The sequence below is a fragment of the Cyprinodon tularosa genome, unplaced genomic scaffold (genome assembly GCF_016077235.1).
Source record: "Cyprinodon tularosa strain WSP-4 unplaced genomic scaffold, ASM1607723v1 ctg177, whole genome shotgun sequence".
Classification (NCBI taxonomy): Eukaryota; Metazoa; Chordata; class Actinopteri; order Cyprinodontiformes; family Cyprinodontidae; genus Cyprinodon; species Cyprinodon tularosa.
The window spans coordinates 1,820,717-1,844,889 of record NW_024038589.1 but is presented as its reverse complement, the minus strand read 5'-3'; the positions used below and the strand labels follow the sequence as shown (position 1 = coordinate 1,844,889).

General features: G+C 38.1%; 2 protein-coding genes across 3 annotated transcripts in view; one reads left to right on the top strand and one right to left on the bottom strand.

Annotated features, from left to right (window-relative positions):
- Positions 1-422: 422 nt before the first annotated feature.
- On the top strand, positions 423-7,603 carry csrp2 (cysteine and glycine-rich protein 2). 2 transcript variants are annotated; one of them, XM_038281905.1, is made up of 6 exons: positions 423-538; positions 2,466-2,599; positions 4,298-4,466; positions 5,292-5,421; positions 6,333-6,426; positions 7,016-7,603. In XM_038281905.1, exons 2-6 carry the CDS (start codon positions 2,488-2,490, stop codon positions 7,090-7,092), a joined length of 582 nt encoding a protein of 193 aa, XP_038137833.1. In that variant the 5' UTR covers positions 423-538; positions 2,466-2,487; the 3' UTR covers positions 7,093-7,603. The 2 variants fall into 2 exon arrangements, with proteins under 2 accessions (XP_038137833.1, XP_038137834.1); XM_038281906.1 differs by having other exon boundaries at positions 446-542.
- Positions 7,604-8,591: 988 nt separating this feature from the next.
- zdhhc17 (zinc finger DHHC-type palmitoyltransferase 17) overlaps positions 8,592-24,173 on the bottom strand; it is a 35,731-nt gene continuing 20,149 nt past the window's right edge. Inside the window, exons 11-17 of the mRNA XM_038281904.1 lie at positions 20,906-21,030; positions 12,242-12,304; positions 12,051-12,144; positions 11,488-11,571; positions 11,238-11,395; positions 11,060-11,154; positions 8,592-10,865 (exon numbers count right to left, since the gene is read on the bottom strand). Coding sequence (XP_038137832.1) covers positions 10,727-10,865; positions 11,060-11,154; positions 11,238-11,395; positions 11,488-11,571; positions 12,051-12,144; positions 12,242-12,304; positions 20,906-21,030 — 758 coding nt within the window. The 3' untranslated portion in view covers positions 8,592-10,726. The remainder of the gene's footprint in view (positions 10,866-11,059; positions 11,155-11,237; positions 11,396-11,487; positions 11,572-12,050; positions 12,145-12,241; positions 12,305-20,905; positions 21,031-24,173) is intronic.

The window sequence follows — 24,173 nt, the reverse complement described above, 5'->3', positions numbered from 1 at the left end:
TATTACATTTCTCCAAATATTTCCTGAATTACGTTAACAGTGTGTATAAATTTTTTATTGTTGATTCTTTGCATACAATTGAAGATTTTTTTTTTTAAATCATTTTCAAACACAGGGAAAAGGGTCGACCTCTGGAAAATTTGGTTTTGTGTATGTGGAATTTTGCAATTAGAATAATCAAGTTAACCAAGAGTTGCATTTTCCTATCATTATTATATAGTGTAAGATGATATCTATGGCTTGTAATTTAATTGGTGTGTTGGAGTGCGATATGAAGTAAACCTCAACTTCTTTCCAGAATACCTGTGAAAATTTACATTACAAAAATAGGTGCTTAATTGTTAATATTCCTTTATTTTGTGTTTACTGTCTGCACACGATTTCACGTTTCCGCTTTCTACGTCAGATCTGACGTCTTCGTCTCTTAGGCTCCTCCTCCCGGTGAAACTGCAGATATGTGGAATATGTGGCATTTAGTCTGGAAGCGTCTGGATTGAAGGTTACGGCAGATTTCAGCACAAGGACTGCTCCTCTATCGGTCCGTAAGTTTGTTACTTTAATTTGACTTTACTAACATCTGGAAATACAAACTTATTCTTGTGAAAATAAGACAATGTTTTAAAATAAAAACAGCATTTAAAACAAGGAGCTTAATGTGATGCTTTTAAACGTTTCCTCTCTTAAAGTTATAGATAATAATGTTTCAACAAGAAGTTTCCAACCTTTTTCCAGTCATGTTGACCAGCCCGTTTTATTTAAATAAAAAACTTTATTTATATTGGTTTCAATTAAAGGTACACCTTCTTGTTAAGGGAAAAAGGGGTTTTAAATAACTTTTTTTTTATTCATGTATAAATCAAAACATACTTTACAAAATATTGCAGAGTTACAAAAACTTTGAAATAACTTCTTAAAACCCACCTTATTTAAAGTAACCCTGGCCTGTTTTGCATACCCAAATGGAAAAGCAAATAACTGATTAACTGTAAGCCCAAACTACATGTGTGATACATCATTTAAAAGCTTTAAAACACCTTCTAAGTTTCTGAAATATGAAAATAGTGTGACTAAAACTCCAAGTTGTTTTTATTCTTCTAAAAAATAATAGATCTTTTTGGGACAGCAGTAACAAAGGCATGCTTAAGAATAAATGCCCTGTGTCATTTTATTACATTTATTCTGCATCATCTCAACCACAACTGAGAACAAGCTAAAAAAAAAAAGCGTTCCATTGACAAGGACAATAGTACCACACTTCAGAACATCCAAAATAAAGTTTAGACATGTTGACAATATTTCTTCTTGCAAATTTAAGCAGACTCAGTGAGGATTAATACACTTTGAAACTATTCAACAAATTATCAAAACAAAGGAGAGAGTTTTTACAGCCTGCAAATAAAAATATTTACCTTGTCAGATATTTGATTACTGTCAACATGCCGCACAATGTGATTAATGAAAACAGTGGAATATTTTTCATTTTCAGAGATTAAAAGTCTTTAAAGTCGCTGCAAAATTTACTTAAGAAAGGAGATTAAAAATTAGGTTTTAATGGGGATTCAAATGGAAAATGACAGCCTAGGGGGAAAAACAAACAAACATGGGATTAGATTAGAGTTATATGTTCAGGGTCAACTAAATAATCACTACTATTTTTATTTTTGCAGGAGAAAATCCAACCATCGCTATCCATTTTTTAAAATAAAGTAACAATAATTTCTCTTTATTTTAAAATTAAATAGTCATTCATATATTTTTCTGTTTTTCCTTTCTTTTCATAAACAGACTTCTCTGACTCAAACGGGTGTAGATAAAATGAGAAATAACCTGGAAAATGTTCTCCTTTCAGGCATAAAAGTAACAAAATATATTGTCTGGTCTGATATTTTTTCAAAAAATATATGAATAATTTTCAAATCTGGATATATGTGCAAACCAATACTGTGATTTTGGGTTTCTAATTTAAAAACAAGCTGACTTGGGGATGTAATCTGAAACTTTTCACTTTAAATTTGGGAGTTTTTTTCTGAATAATAGGAAGCAGCCTTGTAATCTTTATCTCCTTTCTAATAAAAAAGGGTTTTACTTTGAAATCTAAAGTAATGAAACCTTAGCATTCTGGTATCAGACCTGTAGATGTTTAAAAGCATTGGCTACCTTCTTGGCCTCCCTTTCTAACCTGCTGCTGTTCCTGCACTGATCCCGGCGCTGCAGCCTCAGGCATGGCGCCCTGCAAACATTCCTCCGGGTATTAGTCTGCCCTCCTGTTTGGGTCGAGCTTGTTTGCACAGCTTTGTTTTTGTTTTCTCTCTGTGTGGCAGATGTGGCTATGATTAACGGTTTGTGCTTCAGCCCCGTGGATTGTTGGTGTTGTAACTGCACGCTTTATGAGGGGAGGGGGAGAAAAGAAAAGTATCAGGTTGTAAACATTTCAGTGTCTGAATGCAGAGTCCTTTTTGTTGCAGGGCATTCATAGACAGAGAAACAATGCCAAACTGGGGAGGAGGAAACAAGTGCTCAGCGTGCAGCGGGACGGTGTACCATGCAGAGGAGGTGCAGTGTGACGGGAAGAGTTTCCACAAATGCTGTTTCCTCTGCAGTAAGTACAGATTACATCCTGGAAGGGAACTCTATGCTCCATTGATCACAAAGCTGCACTAAGAGGCTTATCTGCCCAAAAACCTGTGAAAAAAACGTTTTTTTTCTTTATTTAGTTCTTTTATTGAGTCACAGGTAAATTCAAGCATAAATGTTGAACTGAAGGACGTCTCGGTGGATGGTAGAGTTGGATCAGGAGGCGGTCGTCGTTATGGAAATCCATTAACTGCTTACATTTGTTTATCTGGGTTATGGGAGGTGATGCATCTGACTGGTTCCAGCTTCACGGCCATGAAAGGTCATGGGAGCTGATCTCGCTTTCACCTCTTCATCAAAGAGGGGAATTTTTATTCACCACGCTCAGGTTACAGACTTCCTGGTGCCTTTTGTTGAACGGCTCTCATCACATTTATCTGTAGGGACGCATAAAAACCCAAAACCTCCTCAATAAGTTTTCATTTCTAAGCTTATCTTAGAATAGTTTTTTTTTTTTTTTTTTCTGAACTTATGTGTTTATGTGAGGTCAGTAAGAGGTCTATGGAGGTCTTTGTTCCTTAGTTGGAGATTGCTTCATGAATGACATCGTTATTTGTCCAGATAAAGCTCACTGTGGATGAGGGGCCCTCATATGACTCTCTGTTCTCATTCGTTCTCTGGTTGTTTATAGCCCAAAGTCCTGAACATAAAACTGATGATATAACTGCACTGGACGGAAAGAGCAAAATGTATTGATTTTTATGTTAGTAGGAGATCTGAAGGGGATTTATTTACTGCCTTTCATTTAGAGGTATACGGTCCTAAAAACTTCAATTAAACAAAATGTTTTTACAAAAACCCCTTTGAAATCATAATGCAGCCCTTTCTGTTGGTCTTTGTATGGAAGACCATTTTTACCGTTTCCTCCACACACAAAAAATGGCACATTATGTCATTATTTTGACTCATAATTAGGAAATATAAAGTCATTATAGTGAGATACAAAGTAGGGTTTGGAGATTAACTGTAAATAATCGGTTTGTTAGATTTTCATTGTTTCTTGGGCCTGAATTTTGTTGCCCTTTATATTAAGATTACCTCACAGAGGGGATGATGAAATCAAAGCTAGATTTTGAAAACGATATTTCTCATGTATTGTTTTTATTATAAAATTTAAGTTGATTTTATAGGGAAAAAGTTGGAGTTTCCTTTCTTTCTAAGCCATATTTCCCAGCCCTAATACAAAGTGATAATTATATCTAAAGTTATGTTTATAAGATATGAATTATCTCATAAGTGTGACTTTGAAAGGTCAAATTATAACTTTTTCTATCTCAAAATTATGAGTTTAAATCTTACATTTCTGACTTTAAATATTATAAGAATGTTTTAAAGTTTCATAATTATGACTTTGAAAGTTGAAATTATGGCTTGGTATTTAATAATTAGGCCTTTCAGTCTTATAATTATGACATTACATGTGCCAACTTTTTTTTTTTTGCTATCAAGTGGCAGAAATGGGCCTCTGTATGTCACCTCTTAAAACACAATAAAATGCGGCATTACTGGTTTAAGATGACAAAATTAGAATAGATTCATGATTAGGAAAACTTTTGAATGTTCATCGCAGAGCTTCAAATATAAATGCTAATACCATAAGCTTCATTGTTTCTGCTGAGCCGTTTGTCTTGCTAACACTCTGCTAATGTCTGTGTGAGCATAGTGGTCTGCAGGAAGGGTTTAGACAGCACCACAGTGGCCATCCACGACCAGGAGATCTACTGCAAGTCATGCTACGGGAAGAAATACGGACCTAAAGGCTATGGCTACGGGCAGGGAGCGGGGACGCTAAACATGGACCGCGGCGAGCGGCTGGGAATCAAACCAGAGGAGTAAGTTGGCAGTTCCTTTATTTTGGTCTTAGGGTTTCTTCATGAGGTTAAAAACTTAAACATTTTTTATTATTAAATGCATCAAAAAGCAAAACCTCATAGTATCAACATTCTATAAATACAGCATTATCGTCGACGTATTTGGATACTTCTTTTTAATTTAATTGAATTCCGGCACCGTTTTCTTACGTGTTTCATTCTTTAGAATAAAACTCCAAATCATAAAAAAAAGAGCAGTTAATTTTCCTTCTGAAACGCTTTTTTTTGCATTTTTCAACTGCAGCAGCAACTTTTCCACTCCGATTTCCTCCAGTTTTGTGTTCTGCACAACATAGGAAACATTTCCATAAATGTCGGCTCGCGGGACATAATTGGACCATCGCTGCTGTGAGGTCCCCATGCTCTGCGGCTCATCATGTGTAACGATGCTGATTAGATGTGGCTGCTGACAGAGAGCTCACGCCACTGGGTCTAAAGTTCTGCTCTGAAGCAGTTATTATGGCTGAATAAACTATTTCCAACCCTCTTACTGCTCGATGATGGGATATAGAAACGAGTTTGAGTGAATCGGTTCTGCTAAGGTAGCTGAAGGAGACACTTTTGCTCCTTCTCTTCAAAATTACAGCCTGTCAGCTGAAAGGGAGGCTGGAAAAATGAGTTTACTTTATTTTTTTACGTAAAGCATAAACCCACTCACCCAGCGGGTCACCCCATCCCAGCTATCAGGTGATTCATTGTATAATCCTGCTGCTCCTTGGAGTTCCTTAGAGAGGTTCTGCTTCAATATGTTTTAATAACATGTTTAAACCCCCCCGTTCCTTTAAGGACTCACACCCACAGACCTACAACCAACCCAAACCCGTCCAAATTCGCCCAGAAGTTTGGAGGCTCCGACAAGTGTGCGAGATGCGGAGACTCCGTCTACGCGGCGGAGAAGATCATGGGAGCAGGCAAGGTGAGGAACATGTTCCTCCTGATGAAGCTTTTATTTTGGAGGATCTAAGGTGAGGATGATCCTGGAGTTTTTTCTGGAAGGTCGGGTCTTTTCATTTTATAATCACAACAGCAGCCTGCGTAAAGCTTGTGACGTCCTCGTGAGGCTCTGCCGATTCAGAGGAGGTCACAGGGAGGACATTACTCACTTTCAGCAGTACAGGAAGTGGACGAACGTTTGATAACACGCTCAAATGATAATTGTGAGGAAAGGTTTTTCTTAATTTATTTATTTTTTTATTTAAACAGAGGAAAATGCTAAAAGCTCAGATTTATCCCCCATGGTGTGATCAGAAGCAGAGCTGTTCATGGTTTTCCAGCCTTCCAGTCGGTGGTGAAATCCTAACCTGTAATTTCCACAGTAAATGAAGACGTAGAGAAGAGCCCCGGGCTGCTGGGAGATTTCCTTTCATGGCTTTTAATGAAGGAGTTTAGAGTGTTTGACCGACATCTGGAGTTTATTCAAATAACTTACAAATCTCCCTTTTTCTAACATGGAAAAAAAACCTCAATGCATTCATTGTTTTATTTTTCAGGTGATTTTTAAGATGGAAAAAAAGTTGTGATTGTGAAATGGAAAGATGTGTTTTTTCTTAAATCTGAGAAGTGCGGCATGCCTGCATGTTCAAAACCGCAGAACAAGGCTTGGATTTCTTTGTCAGTGAGTGAGAACCATGGTGACTTCAGCAGGAAGTCATGGATGGTTCTTGGTTTCCTCCATAACATCCTAATAGACTGAAGTTTGGTTGTGATCTGACAAAATAAAAAAGCCTTCTAGTGGTATAAATGCTGTTTCTGTACACTCTTACAGTTAGTTTGTTATTTTGCTGATTTGAATGACGCATAACTAAATCAGACTGCTTTGTCTCACAGCCGTGGCACAAGAACTGTTTCCGCTGCGCAAAATGTGGTAAAAGCCTGGAGTCGACGACTCAGACGGAGAAGGACGGCGAAATTTACTGCAAAGGTACGATGGAACTGTAAACACAAGATTCTTTTTAGAAGAAAATTTCATGTGTTCACAGTAACACAGTTTAGTAAAGAAACTGATTTCCGACTCAGAACGTGTTTCTTTTAAACAGCCGTCAGGATGCGTCTCCATCGTAACGCCTTAAGGCTTCTCAGAACATTCTTATCTAACAAAACTGATTATAATCCAGTTTGCTAAGAAGAAAAACATGTTCCACTATCTGTAGACTCCGCCCACTAAAGCGCTCTGACTCAGGTACAAACCTCAGAGATGGCAGCTGTTGCTCTTTGTCATGTCAGACAAGGATTCTTTCTTTTTCCCTGGATTACATCAGATCTGTGCTGTATAGAAACCTCTGCCATTCCACCTCCACAATGGTTCCCCTCTCTCAGCTCCCCACAATGACTCATAATGCTTAAGTTAAACACACAGGAATCTCTCTGCTGCTTTACGTCAGATTGCCTGCCGTCCTCTTAGATATATCTGTCGTCTCCTTGTTCTAACGTAGAATAGTTTAAAACATGAGCATTACACAAAGCTCTCTGTTCACTCCATCCATGTTAACATTCTTTATTCTTCTCTGCAGCTTGTTACGCCAAGAACTTTGGGCCTAAAGGCTTCGGTTACGGCCAGGGAGCCGGCGCTCTGGTCCACGCTCAGTGATGATCCATCTCCTGCTGGAAGATTTCTGCCTGCGTCTCCGTTCAGAAAGCGGGCTTAACTTATTTGTAATACAGGTTTCAGAACAGCTGATAAATCGCACAATTGCAGAGAGTTCATTTCATTTGTCCCTTTACTTGTGACAGTTTAAAGACAATAAAAGCTGAGAAAAAAATCTAAATATATTAAACTAGAAAGTAGAAAGATTTACTAATTTCATAGTATCTGCATTATGTGTGTAGGTGTGACTCAGCATGTTCAAAAAGGACACAGCAAATGTAGTTGAAATGTGAAAAGCAGGTTAGTTATGCAGGTTAGATATGTTTTACCTTTACTAAATTAATTACAGAGCATTTACTGGCTTTGTAAAACAAATGCAACGACATGAAAGGGAGACATTTTTCTGTCTCTAAAGATCTTAAAACTGCTTTACAAGCTGATTTATGGGGGAAATGTTGTTCCATTATTGTTGCAGAGAATGTTTTGTAAAATAAACTGCAGTATAGAAATTAAACCTTTAGTTGTTTACTCTGTTTTTTTTATTTACAGCTTTAATATAAAAAAAATTGGTTTTAGGAACTGCTTTCCTTTAAAATGACATTTTCCTGATCGTTCTCTTCACTTAAGGGGGCGGGGTTTCCTCTGGAATGAGGGGAAACATTTCTATTGGTCTGCTGAGCATTAGCAACCTTTTTATTGGTCAGGACCAAGCATTTGGATTATGTGCGATCTGTACAGTGCAATTGGAATAGAAATGTTTACAAAACATTTTTGAAAATGTGATCTATAAAATTATTTTTTTTAAATCAAAATATGAAAAAGAATTTGAAAAAAAACAAAAAAAAAAAACAAATCCAAAATATTTTAATATATTCAAGGTTTTATTTCTGGATTGCATTTATTTATTTTTATTTTTTTTAATGGAATAAAAGTTACTCCATAAAATTTTTTGAAAACTGAAAAAAAGAAGTTTAATCTAAAAGATTTGAAATCCAGTCACTGGACCATAATGGAGGCAAGATGGATTTTTTTTCTTTTTGTTGTTAGAACAAAATATTGACAGTTTTCAATAAAACAAAAAAACAATGAAAGGACTATTATATTTAGTGCGGGATATGACTGATAATCCAGGATTTAAACAAATATGCTGCAGGTAGAAATATGAACTCACTACAGCTAAGCCTGATTATATTTCTGCCTGATAAATGACTGCAGCTACAACCGTCCCACTAAACACTGTCCAAATAAAAATAATCCACCTCTGTATAAAAAAGTGTGCTGATGTCATCACTATGCAGGCTGAAATGGAGCGCTGCTTTGAAAATGGAAAACCAGTGAGTCCTCCTACAGATCAGGGTAAATTAACCCAATTTGTTTCTAGCTTCCTGAAACCAAAAACCCAGGACATTTAGCCGTTTTCTCCCATTTCCTGCTTTCTGAAACATCTCCTTTAGGTTCTTCAAATCTGAGTTGTGTCATAAATAAAAACATTAACCAAACGCTGACGTTTGACTGTATTTTATTAATAAAGCCATTAAAACTGAACCATGCCCGTATGTTTACATCTGAAGCGGAGTTACAGTGGGATCTGAAGGTGGGCAGAGAGGCACTGGAGATGATTATGTGCTTTATCATTTGATTTTTTTTTCTCTATTATCCCACATGGTGAGGCGATGGAGGGGGTGGAGAGTAGACGTCTGCAGCCGCTGGAACTAGTGAAGTGAGATGGGTTTTTGAAAAGTGGTGACCTCTGCCAGCATTCACTGATGCCCACTCAGTTAAAAAAAGAAAAAAAAAGGCGTTGTAAGATACGAGTCCTGTGTGAACTGCTGCAGGGCGTTGATGGTTAGTACGTGGCGATGCAAACGTTCCGTAGAATATAACCTCTCACGATCCTTAAAACTATCGCATGAGCACATTTCCGCTTTTAGAAAAACAAAAGAAAAGGTTTTTCTGCTTTACAATTTTTACATCCAGTGGTATAACAAAACCCAGCAATGTAGGACGTTAAAAAAAAGAAAAAAAATTTGATTATGACACATTCAAATATATTACACAGCTGTTTGGGATGGAGAAACCTCACTAAACACTCAGGATCTGAAAGAAAAACTGGATGAACATGATGCAGAAACATTTGCAAATACTTAACATTCACTATTTACAGACATGTGGCTTTGCTGGGCTGTCACCATGGTGACCACTATGAAGTGGAGAGGGAGTGGTCGCTGTCCTAGGCGTCATACATGCAGTGGAGAGATTCCAGGTACTATAGACAGCAGCGTCGGACATCACTAAAAGCTACAGTCATACAACATGGATTATAGTAATCTGACTCTCCTTTATGTTTACGTCAACAAGAGCAAAAGAAATGTTAAAACTTAAACCCCCAGGAGCACCTTCAACTAACACTGACATGAAGAAGAAAACAGTTTATGTACAAATGCACATTCTTTACATCTGAGTCCGTCCTGGTGCTGCGGCGGCGGCGCGGGGTCCAGAGTTTTCTGAGGCGACAATGGAAGTGTCGCCGCGCAGCTGCTGGACCTCCTGTTCAGTTACGGCCAAATAAAATATATATTTATATATATATATATATATATTCATAGAACTAAACACGATCAGTGCAACGTTGTAGGCAGACGAGAGACAAAACGAATAAGACTTTACAGCTTTAAAAGAGCAATGTCTGGAATGAGGCTTTCCTGTAAACTTTTCTTTCCTTCTATTTTGCTTAATAAATACACTCACTGTACCTGTCTGTAGTTTTCTACATAGTTATCCACTTTTATTTCAACTAACTGTTTAAAATTCTCTCCTCCTTGATACGTAAAAAAAAAAAAAAAATTCTACAAAGCTAAAATGATGTGAAATGTATAAATGATGGCGCTAGAACATAGCTATTTTCTATAAATAATTTTAAAATAAATAGAGCTGTATCACATTGTCTGGAGGATATCTGCCGTGTTCAGCATGGTCACTGCTGAGGGAGTCCCAGTTCTGCTTCCAGCTTCTTTTAGAAGAGGGGTTGGAGAAAAGAGAGAGAAAATAAAAGTGGGATTCCTCCAACAGTTCTGCAAGTCCTCGTCGGCTCAATTCATAACAGCACGGTGCAAAAAAACAACAAAAACAAAAGACTTTAAAAGACATTCCCCTTTTTTCCACTCTAGAAGTCCCAAATTCACGATTTGCTTTCCTGAAATGCTTCCTTGCAAAAAAAAAAAAAAGTATCATCAGTTAAACCAAAAAAGAAAAACAAAAGGGTGAGCTTTCGTTTAAAATTTCTTTTCTGCTTGTCTCTCTCTCCTCCGCTTGTGTTTGGCAGCGACACACCGTCCAAAAGGCCAAGGAGGGAGGAGATGGGGCGGTAGTAGCAGTGAAAAAGGGCAGGGATGATGATGATGTCTCATAACTGCATGCTTCCCTTAATTCTTCCCCCCCTTAAAGTCTTTTCATCTGCAAAGGAGAGATGGTCCAGAGAAAAAAAAAAAAAAAAAAAAAACTAAGTTGCAGAGAACAGCATCGCGTAAGATACGAACACCATGGAGGGGGAGGGGAGGGGTTAATACTTCCAAAAGCTTTGTTTCCCACTCTTTGCTGCCCCTCCCTCTTTTTCCTCTTCATCCATCGCTTCCTATCTCTAAACCAGCTGGTAGCCTGAGCCGGACGTCTGGTCGTAGTCTATTGTGTACTGCGTGGTCCAGTCCACAGTCACAGGCCTGATCAGGCCACAGCAGCGGATCTCAAAGAAATCTATGAGATTTCTGATGCAGCCGTGGCTAAATGGGGGAAAACAGAACAATTAAATGTCCTTGTTAGCTTTAGAAGATTGGATCACCCAACATCTAACAAAAACTGAATTAGCATCAATAATGAGATTAAAATAAAAGTGGGCCAACAGCAAAACCTTGTGGCACACCTTTTTTAAAGTGTATCTAATTCAGGGGATGAATGAAAACAGAATAAAGCTCACTTGAAGGGGCTTTCGATGGACGTGGCCGTCACTTTAAAGTGCTTGTATCTGCGAGCGTTCATCCGCTCATTTGTGGTGATTCCAAGAGCTGCGATCTGCAAGCCGGGAACAAAAGTAAACCCGCCATTAGAGACACTTCAGAGACAACGGCCTGCTTTCATCTACACTGAAGCTGTACCTGGTAGAGCTGACACATGATGAGCACGGCCACCCACATGAAGTGGAAGATGCTGTTGACGAACATCCAGAAGATCCAGGGGGAGCATGAGGCAATCTGGGTCAGGTAGAGCCAGAAACCATCCTTGGCATAACTGGTGGCGCAGTGCACCCTCCAGTCTGGTGGAGAGGACCAGACAGACAGCAGTTAAGGGCTCTAATAACATCAGGGATGTGGAATATTGGGAAAGACAAAAATTGTAAAAACTTACAGGAGATGCAGCCATAAATCATCCAGCAGATCATACAGAGCAGAAAGAAGAGATAGCCCATGAAGTAGCGGTGATTCCCGCTTCCTGTAAAGTAGAAAGGATTATTTAGATTAATTAAAATACTGTTTAGATTTAGTACACCATAAAAAAGGATTGTTAAGAGAAATAAACTGTGGATAATAGGTGCAGGTAGGTGTTTTTACTGAGGTAATATTTGACAATGAAATACGGGAAGTTTATTTATTTGATCTGAAGCATCACTTTAAAACAGATAAAAGTTAAAAAACCACAAAGATCAAAGAAGCTGCAGTTTGTTCAGACAGTTTCCTCACTTTAAAAGCATCATCCTGACCACGTTATTTGAAAAACAACTTCTTCCTTCCACTGTGGTTTCCTGTCTCTTTTTTTTACAGACAATGAATCAGGTTTGCTTGTTTTTTTTCCCTCTATTCTCTCAAAAGCGCCCCTGCGGTGACATTTAGATAAACGTCTCCATTACTGTGGCCCAATTTTGACTGTTATTAAACCTGTGTGTTTAATAACAGGTGAATTCTGATGCTTACCCACACAGTTCCCCACCCAGGGACAGTGGTGGTCAAACTTAGCGATGCAGCGGTTGCACACGGCACAGTGTTTGGACCGGATGGGCTTCCGTATCTGTAAAAGGAAGAAAAAAAAAAAACAGACATGGAAGATCTCTGCTTTCTTTTCCTCTAAACTGCATAGATTTGAAGCGTTAAAAGGAGGAGTTTACCAAGCAGGTGCTGCAGAATATGCTTAAATCCAAGCTGCCTGTTTCGGCTAACTCCACAATCGTCTAAAAAAGAAAGAAAAACATAAAAAGACACATTAGGAAAAAAAGGGAACAGGGAACATTAGAAAGGTTAGGATTTCCTATCACTTTGGTTGACAATATCTTAGTTTATCTTATATTAGCAGTTAGCATTGTTAGCTTGTGGAAAAACAGCTGCCTCAGTGCGTGTTTCTATGAGAACGCAGAGATTCACTGGAAGCAGATCAGATTGCAGAAATTTTTTTTAACCCGGCATGTTTATCAGCAGATAGAAAACTTTTTTCAGACTTCCTGTTATCTGCTGAAAGAGTTGCTCTCTCTTACCAACGCATTAGCTACGTTGATATGGACACAAATAATCAGATTGAAGGCCTGATCAGATTGAAATTATTTATATAAACATTACAGACTAAAGATTCTACTCTAAATCGGAATGAAATTTCCTTCTGAAACAGAGAGTTGTTTTTTTTGCTAGAGGAATGCTAGCTCCCGTTAGCTTGTCTGCTTGCTGCAGTCAAGAGCTAATGAAAGACGCGGCTTCAGCTCTTTATTTCAGCTCTGCAGGAGTTGCACAGAGTCTTTTCATTGACTCAACAGCTTTATTGCTGTAAATACAGGTGCTGGTCATAAAATTAGAATATCACGAAAAAGTAGATTGATTTCAGTAATTCCATTTAAAAAGTGAAACTTGTATATTATATTCATACATTACATACAAACTCATATATTTCAGATGTTTATTTTGTTTAATTTTGATGATTACAAATGACAACAAATGAAAATCCCAAATTCATCATATCAGAAAATTAGAATATTACTGAAGACCAATAAAAACAAAGGATTTATAGAAATGTTGGCCAACTGAAAAGTATGAACATGAAAAGTATGAGCATGTACAGCACTCAGTATTTAGTTGGGCCTCCTTTGGCCTGTATTACTGCAGCAATGCGGCGTGGCATGGAGTCGATCAGTCTGTGGCACTGCTCAGGTGTTATGATAGCCCAGGTTGCTCTAATAGTGGCTTTTAGCTCTTCTGAATTGTTGGGTCTGGTGTATTGCATCTTCTTCTTCACAATACCCCATAGATTTTCTATGGGGTTAAGGTCAGGAGAGTTTGCTGGCCAATTAAGAACAGGGATACCATGGTCCTTCAACCAGGTACTGGTAGCTTTGGCACTGTGTGCAGGTGCCAAGTCCTGTTGGAAAATGAAATCTGCATCTCCAAAAAGTTGGTCAGCTGCAGGAAGCATGAAGTGCTCTAAAACTTCCTGGTATGTGGCTGCGTTGACCCTGGACCTCAGAAAACACAATGGACCAACACCAGCAGATGACATGGCACCCCAAACCATCACTGACTGTGGAAACTTTACACTGGACTTCAAGCAACGTGGATGAAGTGCCTCTCTTCTTTTCCTCCAGACTCTGGGACCTTGATTTCCAAAGGAAATGCAAAATTTACTTTCATCAGAGAACATGACTTTGGACCACTCACCAGCAGTCCAGTCCTGTTTCTCTTTAGCCCAGGCAAGACGCTTCTGACGCTGTCTGTGGTTCAAGAGTGGCTTGACACAAGGAATGCGACAGCAGAAACCCATGTCTTTCATACGTCTGTGTGTGGTGGTTCTTGAAGCACTCACTCCAGCTGCAGTCCACTCTTTGTGAATCTCCCCCACATTTTTGAATGGGTTTTGTTTCACAATCCTCTCCAGGGTGCGGTTATCTCTCTTGCTTGTACACTTTTTTCGACCACATCTTTTCCTTCCCTTCGCCTCTCTATTAATGTGCTTGGACACTGAGCTCCGTGAACAGCCAGCCTCTTTAGCGATGACCTTTTGTGTCTTGCCCTCCTTGTGCAAGGTGTCGATGGTCGTATTTTGGACAACTGTCAAGTCAGCAGTCTTCCCCATGATTGTGTAGCCTATAGAACTAGACTGAAAGACCATTTAAAGGCTTTTGCAGGTGGTTTGAGTTAATTAGCTGATTAGAGTGTGGCACCAGGGGCCATCAATTTTGAACCTTTTCACAATATTCTAATTTTCTGATATGATGAATTTGAGATTTTCATTTGTTGTCATTTGTAATCATCAAAATTAAACAAAATAGACTTCCGGGTCAGCGCTGCAACAAGATGGCCACGTAGGAACAGGCTCCTCCGTTTCGGTATTTAAATCTCCCCCCTTGCTTATTTCAGATAACTATCAAAACTTCAGTCTAAACCATTTAAAGGGGGAAGATGCCGAAAATTAACAAGACCGAAAAGAAGACGTCTAAAACACAAGATTTTGGTGAGCAGTCGGGAGATGGTAGTGAGGATGAGGCTAACGCTGCTACTAGCAAAGCTAGCGTTGGCTTACAACAGCACGCGTTGCTGGAGAGTATCAAGATGCTTTCTAAAGACTTAAAAGAGTTTAAAAACGAGATGAAGCAAGACATAGAAGAACTCAAAGAAGATGTAAAGGCAACAATGAAAGAAGATTTCAACAGATTCAGGGAGGAAATGATGCGCGAACTACAGAACCAGAAGGGCAGTATCAACGAGGCGCAGACCCGAATAGCTGATCTGGAGGCGGCGTGCTTGGAAATGAAAGATGCGCTGCTTGTGTCATTAGAAAGCAACAGAGCTATGAACGACAAACTTGTGGATTTGGAGAGCCGAAGCCGGAGAAATAATCTTCGCATCTATGGAGTTCCGGAAGGTAAAGAAGGTAGATCGGTTTCCGAGTTTGTCGCCAATCTGCTGATCAAACAGCTGAAGCTTCCGGAAGGAACTGAACCACAGATTCAGCGGGCACACCGAGCTCTGGCACCCAGACCGCCTCCCAATGCGGCCCCGAGGTCTATAATTGTGAATTTCTTGCAATCCAACACAAAAGAAATGATTCTGAGAAAAGCCTGGGAACAGAAAGTGGAGATGGAGGGCAAGCGCCTTTACTTTGATAACGATTATGCTTCGGACGTTATAGAAAAACGTAAAGCATATGGCCCATTAAAGGCAGCCTTGAAGCAGAAGGGCGTCAGATTCCAGACGCCGTTCACAAAGATGAGAATCTTCTGGGACTCTGGAGTGCGGACCTACCAGAACGCAGATGAAGCAGCGTCGGATATGATCAAGAGAGGCTTCGACTTGACCTGGGTACCAAGAGAGAACAAGTTGAAAGTGACCAAGGAGAGGCTCGACTCACTGTTACCATGGAAACGGATCAACAACACCGGTGCAGGACAACGCGCGAGGGAGATGCTCAGAGTTCAGACGTGAGGACCAGTAACTCTGAACATTGAATCATAACAGGTTTGCTCTACTATAAAAAAAAAAAAAAAAAAAAAAAAAAAATTAAAATAACATACGGGCGATTTAAGAGCTGAATGTCTTTACCAGCTGGTTTTAGTCCGGTTTTGGATATTATTCTCCCCTCTGTTACTGAAGTTATTGCTCATAGGTCTTTTGATAGATATTTAAACAAAGTGCCGAAAGGAGTGAATGTTGTATTGCTTACCAAATGTTGGACTTACCTAGTACAGGTAGATCTCCGTCTACTACTAGAGGGGGCCCCCACCCTAGTGTGGTACATTGCCCCCACCCCACCAGCAGGGACACTGAGGGATGTTTTCATACATCTCCACCTTTGGAAGTTTCTGTTCTATTTGTTCATCTGTGTTTTAATAGCCTGTTCAGCTATTTGTTGGGGGATCTTTTTCTAGAATCACACAGTGACCTTACAAAACTAAATAATGACTGATATTATCAAGATAGTTTCGTTGAATGTGAATGGTATGAATAACCCTATAAAACGTAAAAAAATTCTAACTAAAATGCGAAAAGAGAAAGCACAGGTAATCTATTTACAGGAGACGCATCTGTCTAAATCGGAACATAAAAAACTCAGGGGCTTTGGCTACTCAAAGGTAGTTTACAGCTCTTTCAGACATGGAAACAAAAGAGGAGTTTCAATTCTAATTCATGATTCAATAAAATTTGATTGTATCTATGATCTGTCAGATAAAGAGGGGAGGTATGTGATGGTGAAGGGGACTCTAGACAATGTAATGGTAACACTGGTCAACGTTTACAATCCTCCAAATAGTAATAAACAATTCCTTAATAGCCTCCTCAACAAAATAATTATGGAAACAGAGGGAATGTTGGTTTGGGGAGGGGATTTCAACATGGTATTAAACACAAAACTTGATACAACAAATAGTAAAAAACAACAAAATTCAACTACAAAAAAATTTAAATTGACACTTGAGGAATTTGGATTTGTTGATGTCTGGAGGGAATTAAACACCAATGTAAAGGACTATACCCATTACTCAGCGCCTAATAAGTTATTCTAGAATTGATTACTTTTTCATGAATAAATCTGATATATATAAGATAAAGGAATGTAAAATAGAAGAAACAAGTATATCTGATCATTCTTCGCTAATAATAAAACTAAATTTATCTTCTGAAAAACGCAAAACAGCATGGCGATTAAATGTAGGCTTGTTGAACTCCAAAACAATCAAAGCCGGAATTTCCCACGACATAAAAACTTACATAGATGAGAATGACGATGGACAGGTTAATCCGGTGATATTATGGGACGCACTTAAGGCAGTATTAAGAGGAAAATTGATCTCAAAAACAGCGGCCTTTAAGAAATCTAGAGTGGATGCCTATGAAAAAGAAAGAGCTCAACTAACAGATCTGGAAAGACAACACAAATTAACCCAAAATCCCAACCTGTTAATAAAAATAAAAGAACTAAGAAACAACATTGATAAAATGCTTACATATGAAATTGAAAAGAAATCAAAGTTTATTAAACAATCATATCATGAGGTGGGACCTAAAGGAACAAAACTGTTGGCAAAGAAATTGAAAAAGCAACAGTCAGATAGACATATCTATAAATTAAAGGATGATGAAACAAATCAAATGATACATGACCCAGCAACTATTGAGGACAGGTTTATGAAATACTACCAGAGATTATATAGTCAGCCTCCCTCTGCTAATGATGGACAGATAGAAACCTTCTTGGAGTCACTGGATCTGCCCTCAATTGGTGAAACCCAAAACAAACTTCTCACTTCCTATATAACTAGGATAGAAATACAAAAGGCAATTAATAGGTTAAAAAATGGTAAAACACCAGGAAGTGATGGACTGCCATCTGAGTGGTTCAAATCCTTCAGCGAAGATCTCCTACCACTACTAGAAAAATAATTTAATTATACACTGGAACATGCAGTGCTCCCGCCATCTTGGAGAGAAGCAATCATAACAGTCATTCCGAAAAAAAGGAAGAGTGAAACATGCTCTGATTACAGACCTATATCCATCCTAAACATGGACTATAAAATCTATACCTCGATTTTAGCGAAACGATTTGAGCAATTCATTGGAGATATCATAGATGAGGACCAGACAGGATTTATTAAGGGTCGCCAAACGCGAGATAACATCAGAAGGGCACTTCACATAATAGACCATATTCAAAATAAAAAATCATCAGCTATCTTAATCAGTCTCGATGCGGAGAAAGCTTTTGACAGCGTAGGCTGGAACTTCTTATATAAAGCACTTGGAAAATTTGGCTTTAATGAAAAAGCTGTACAGTGTGTGAGGACTTTGTATCAGTCACCTGTGGCCAGAATCAAGATTAATGGAAATCTAACTGACAATATAAAACTAGAGCGCTCTACCCGTCAGGGCTGCTGTTTGTCACCAACTTTATTTGCAATTTTTATTGAGCCACTGGCACAACACATAAGACAACATAAGGATCTTAAAGGTATAGATATTCATAATGAGTCCCATATAATAGGTTTGTTTGCAGACGATGTTATTTGTTATTTATCAGACCCTGAAAACTCGCTGCCTTGTCTGATCAACCAGTTAGAGATATTTGGCTTCTATTCAGGATACAAACTAAATTTGAAAAAGACACAGGTTTTGACATTCGCTTATACACCATCTGAATCAATACGTAGAAAATATAATTTAAATTGGAGCTCTACTATGATGACTTACCTAGGAATACGATTAACGAAAAACATAGGTGATCTGTACAAAGCTAACTTTACTAAAGTGGACCAAGAAATTAGGAGGGATATTAGAAAGTGGGATGTCCTAACACTAGACTTCAGCTACAGAATTGAAGCGATAAAAATGAACATGTTACCAAGGTTATTGTACCTCTTCTTGGCATTACCTATAGAAATCCCGGATAGACAGTTTAAAACATGGAACCAGATTATTTCTAGATTCATATGGAACGGTAAAAAACCCAGAATAAAATTTGAAACTTTACATATACCAAAGGAGAAAGGAGGTAGGGCCTTACCTGACCTTAGAAAATATCATTATGCTGCCCAAATAACTCCCATAATAAATATAAGTGACATAAATTATGAAGCGAAATGGAAAAATATTGAACAAAGAGTTAACGGAAGAGAACTGCGGAGTATCATTGGTGATATAGAGGCCACTAAGAATACATTAAAGAATGTTAATGCCATTACTAGTTTTTCTCTGGGTAAATGATTACATATAATCCGAATATGCAAATTAGAGAAACAGTTGGGTCTGATCCAGTGGCCAGCCTATAATAAATATTTTATCCAAGACACACGATTTAAACAATGGTCAGAAAGAGGCTTAACAGCGTTATGCGTAGTCCTTAACAATGGGCACTTTAAAAGTTTCCAGGAACTACAGCAAGAGTTTGCTCTAAGAACTCAAGATCACTTTAGATATCTACAATTAAGGGACTTCTATAACAAAGAAATAAAACAAAAAATAGACCCAAATTTAAATGGGATTATCAAAATGCTGATTGAGACCTATAAGGGTAAAAAACAAAGAACAGTGTCTTTACTCTATAAATATCTGTTAGAAAATAGAGGCACTAATACATTGAATATTAAAACAAAATGGGAAAGGGAATTTGATATTCTAATAACCGACGAAGGCTGGCTGAATATTTGGAAGACTCAAACTACAACATCCTCTTCCAGAATCTGGAGAGAACATTGTTGGAAGAATATAATCAGATTTTATATAACACCCAAAATTACTAGTAAATTCAAATCTAGAGCTCAGCCATGCTGGAGAGATTGTGGAGAATTTAATGTTAATCATGCGCATATTTTCTGGCTTTGTCCTAAAATTACTCAGTTCTGGAACGAAATACACAGTAAGATTGTAACAATACTGGGTTACCCAATACCCAAGTCCGGTCTGGTATTATACCTTGGTCTTTTGGACAATATCATATTTAATAATGATTGTTATTTGTTAAAAATTCTGTTGGTGGCAGCTAAAAAGGTGATAACCAGGAGGTGGTGCAAATCTGAACCTCCTACCACAAAGGAGTGGATTCAGACTGTGATTTCATTATTTGAGATGGAGCTTCTAACACATAGGCTGAGGACGCAGGAGCAGCAATGCTTAGACAAATGGGAAAAATGGACAAACTTCACATCAACGATACCGGACTAATTTTGGAAATGGATGGTCCCCACGTGTTTTGAGTTACTAAAATATGAGCCTCCCCCTGTTTTTTTTTTTTTGTTTGTTTTTTTTTTTTTGCTTCGATTGTTCTGTACTTTTTGTCTATTATAGTTTCTATGTATTGTTTGTTAATAATGATTAAAATAAAAATAAAGTTATAAAAAAAAAAAAAAAAAAAAAACATCTGAAATATATGAGTTTGTATGTAATGTATGAATATAATATACAAGTTTCACTTTTTAAATGGAATTACTGAAATCAATCTACTTTTTCATGATATTCTAATTTTATGACCAGCACCTGTAAATGACAAAATGTGTGAATTCCGAACATGTTCTCCACCGTGCCTGGTGCTAGCATGAATCAAATGAAAATCAGCCCCTTCTTTGATTTACACCCCCTGGTGGTTGGGAAAAAATCCACAGGAAAGCCATCACCTTCGTATAAGCCACATGGTTCAAAGCATGGGGAAAAAGTAGCAGCTTATAGTTTGGAAAATATAGTAAATTAATTAATCTGATGGAATACTTGGTACACGTATACACGTCATGATCGTATAATTTTATTTAGTGTCCATGTTAGCAGAGAATTTCTGATCAACCAAGCTTTAGATCAGAACAGGGATATTTTGGACAGGTAAATGTAGCTATTAAACTACCAAAATGCGAACCCCAAAAATGCGTTTCCTGTCACTGATTTAATTTTTAAACTTTATCCTACTTGGTAGCAATAAGGTGTGGTGTGTTCATCGTTTAAAAAAAAGCTTGGATTTCTTTTTTTCTAACCCTCCAGTCACCGTTAGTTTGCAGGACCATTCCTGGCTGAATTTAACAAAAATTGCTGGTTTTTTTTTGTTTTTTTTTAGCACGTCAGTGAAAAAGTCATCAATGGTGACGATTTCCCCATGGAATGTGAAAGAAAGCCTCGTTCACAGGGGCCCGTTAAGAGGGAGAAATCCTCCTCCTCTCCATTACACAGTGATAATGAGGAACAGAAAGGCCTGAAAGCAGCAGGGCAGAAAATGTGAAATGTTACATAACGCTGCATGAAACACACAGCCAAGGCTGTAATTCATCCTCCCCAAACCGTAGACTGTAAACACCCCGATAATTAAGTCTGGATACCTTTTTCTTCTGCTCCTCTGATGCCTTAATGATTCCTGGGTCGGATTTCCAGGATTTGCCAAAGTTGTAGAACAAAGCCAGCGTGTTGATCAGGAAGGGGACGTGAACCGTGGCAAAAGGGAGATGTGCAGAGGAGTCAAGGTAGATATTAAAAACAGAGAACAATCAGCTAGTTTATCACAGGATCAATTTATTCTGGGCTCTCATTCAAACTAAATCAGAGCTTCTTGGTTCTCTGAGGAACAGAAATACAGCAGAAGCTTGGATCTGCTTATCTGGATTGAAGTGTACTGTGCCTTTAAAACCAAAGTATTGCTACAAGTCTAAGTCCGACTGTTAGAGGTCTGATTGGTCGATGAAAATGTACTTTTTCATCTTAGAGCCTGCAGTAGAAGTCAGACCTTAAAGGAAACCATGGCCGTTTCTCAATTCACAAGAACGCGAGTATGGACTTGTGTTCTCGCCAAGTATCTTATTTAAAAACAACAAAGGAAAGTATGGACTTAGTGAGAACGGGAGCACGCAGCATAAATGTAGGTTACCATAATTGGAAGAAAGGCATACTCCTGACGTTGCCACACACTCGGCTCGTCTGGAGCTGCATTTCACCTCCTGTTATTAATAGTCTCTAGGTAATAAATGTTTCCTTTTTTCATTTAGTGGGGGAACTATAATTAACACAGTCAGATAAACACAAATTAAATGAATGTTTTGCCAAATAAAACTTTTAACTTAATACTCGTGGTGCATGCTGGGACTCCCAGCCACAAGTACAGAGCAACAAAATGAACTCTCTCCAGGGGATTTCTTGTAGGCTGCCTTTGTGCTGCGCCCCGGGGAGTAGGGACCCAGAGTGGCACTCTGTAGGAGTGGGGCTTTAACTCAGAACCTGTGGATTCCAAGGGCAATGCCCTAAACCACTAGGCCGCCACTCCACAAAGCAGGCATTAGTGTGAAGGGTCTTGCCTGAGGACCCACACTGGCAGCTCATTCCCTCCAGCTGGGATGCAAACCAAGGTTTCCTGTTTGCTAGCCGCTGACAGCTGTCAATCTCAAGAACAAACAAGTCTGCTCTGATGCATGCTGGGTAAAGAGGGAGGGGCGAGAGCAATATCCGGGGACTTTGTCCATTCTCCTTCTTGTGTTCTTGTGAATTGGAACAGTACTAGGACTGAGGCTTATGTTTCACGAGTACACGAGCACATGAGAACGCACAAGTACACATACCGAGAAATGGCTTGTTAATCAGTATTGATCTGTAAAAAGAAAATAAAGTAAAAGTTTGGCATCTAGACTTGCCTTTTTTACTAAAACAGAAGAGGAAAGTATCTTCAAGAAACTTCAGAGTCTGAGTTTTGATCATTACTCAGACACTCAAGGCAGCTGTCTTTCAAAACACCCACTTCAACTGGAGACACAGCTTTATGTCGTAACACCTTATCCCCGCCTCCTTCCAACAATAGATTCATAAACCACAAACCATTACTCTTCTCGCTCAGGGGAAGAAACGTATCCAGCTTTGTCTACTGCTTTATTAAAACAATTCCTGGAACTAACAGCAGACAATCACTGACGTAATAAACAGCTTTCCTTCTATGAGTTAAAGGCAACATGACCTCAAACTGCAGCAGGATTAGTTAAATACATTCTGAAGAAACGCTCGATCATCCACTGAGGGGAACACAGGGATGTTTCAATCCAATTACAAACAATGATGTTTAGAGGAATCAAGATGAGACTTTCAACCCTTTCAACCTATTATTAAAGCATGGTGGTGGGAGCACCATGTCGGGAGCAATGCTATTAGAATTAGTTCCTATTTAGGTACTCTGAGAGAATAATGATTCCAACATTAAGGAGGAGAAAAGGAGAAAATATTTTATAATCTTAAACAAAAAAACGATTTTCAGAGTAACTTTGCCGTTTTGTCAGATTTAGTTTATATATATATATATATATATATATATATATATATATATATATATATATATATAAATAATAATAAAAAAATACACAGAAATTTGATTTATGAAAAAAAAAAAAAAAAATTCCATCAAACTTCTCTTTTTATAATTGCGTTTTCCAGATCACATTCTCTTCACTTCTGGGGGCGGGCTTTCCTCTGGAGTGAGGAGAGAAGACGCATTTCTATTGGTCTGCTAGACATTAATAACAACATAGCTATTGGTCAAGAGTGAGCGTTTTTATTGGGCTTAAAGTGATGATAATTTGATCTGTAAAATGAAACTGGAAAAGAATGTAATTTGTGAAAAAAAACTAACAAAACAGAAAAAATGAAAATATTAAATCAGTAAAAAAATGTAAACATAAGTTTGAAAAACAAACCCGAGAAAACAGCTAAGGGACTCTCAAAACCTTATTTTGAATCAGTAGGTTTTTAAAGTTTAAATTCTGGATTCCTTTTTGTTTTGTTTTTTTTGGGGTTTTTTTTTTTCTTCAAATTTCTATTCACAGTACTGTGTTTTTGCTTGCACAAAATGGAACAAAATTCATTCCATATATAAGCAGCTTCACAGTTATTCATTTTGAAGCTTCAGACCCTATGAAACCATCTCAAAAATAGCCAGCAAAATAAAAAAAATAAAAGATAAAAGACCTGGCCAGTGAAATCGCAATTTGACTACTTAACATGTTAGTAGAATTTCAATTCTTCTTCAAACACCTAACCCAGATTACACTCTCTCTAGGTCTAAAAACAAACAGCACCGACGCTAACGAGGACATTTTCCAATGGGCACATTTTACTTTTTCTTTTTTGAAACTGTGAATTTTGGTTTAACCACCACTTTACTTCAGAGATACCATCAAGAAGACAATGTTTAAAATGACTTAACTGGTTAAAAGAAAAAAAAAAACAGGCAAATCTGCAGATTACCCACAAAGCAGTGGAAAGACGAAATGTGATGAGGTGTTAAAGGCTGATAATTAGAATCCAGGTCGTCTGCAGGTGTGTCGCAGTGAAGCAATACAATCAGTTAAACGTTTTAATAATCATAGCAATTTTGAAAGTTCCGTTTAAAATCCTCTAAAGGTAGTGAAACACGTAGCCAGAATCACAGCAGTAGCTAACGATAGCTAAGCTGACATCTTAAAATCCACTTTTCCAGTGAAGCTCATGTGGTTACATCCAAGTAAGTTCCTTCCAGTCCTCATCTAGCTCTCGTTGAATGCATCAGCTCAGCTGTGTACATTTTTAAAGAACAACCAAACTAATCTCTGCAAGTAGCTACAAGCTAAAACTGAGGCT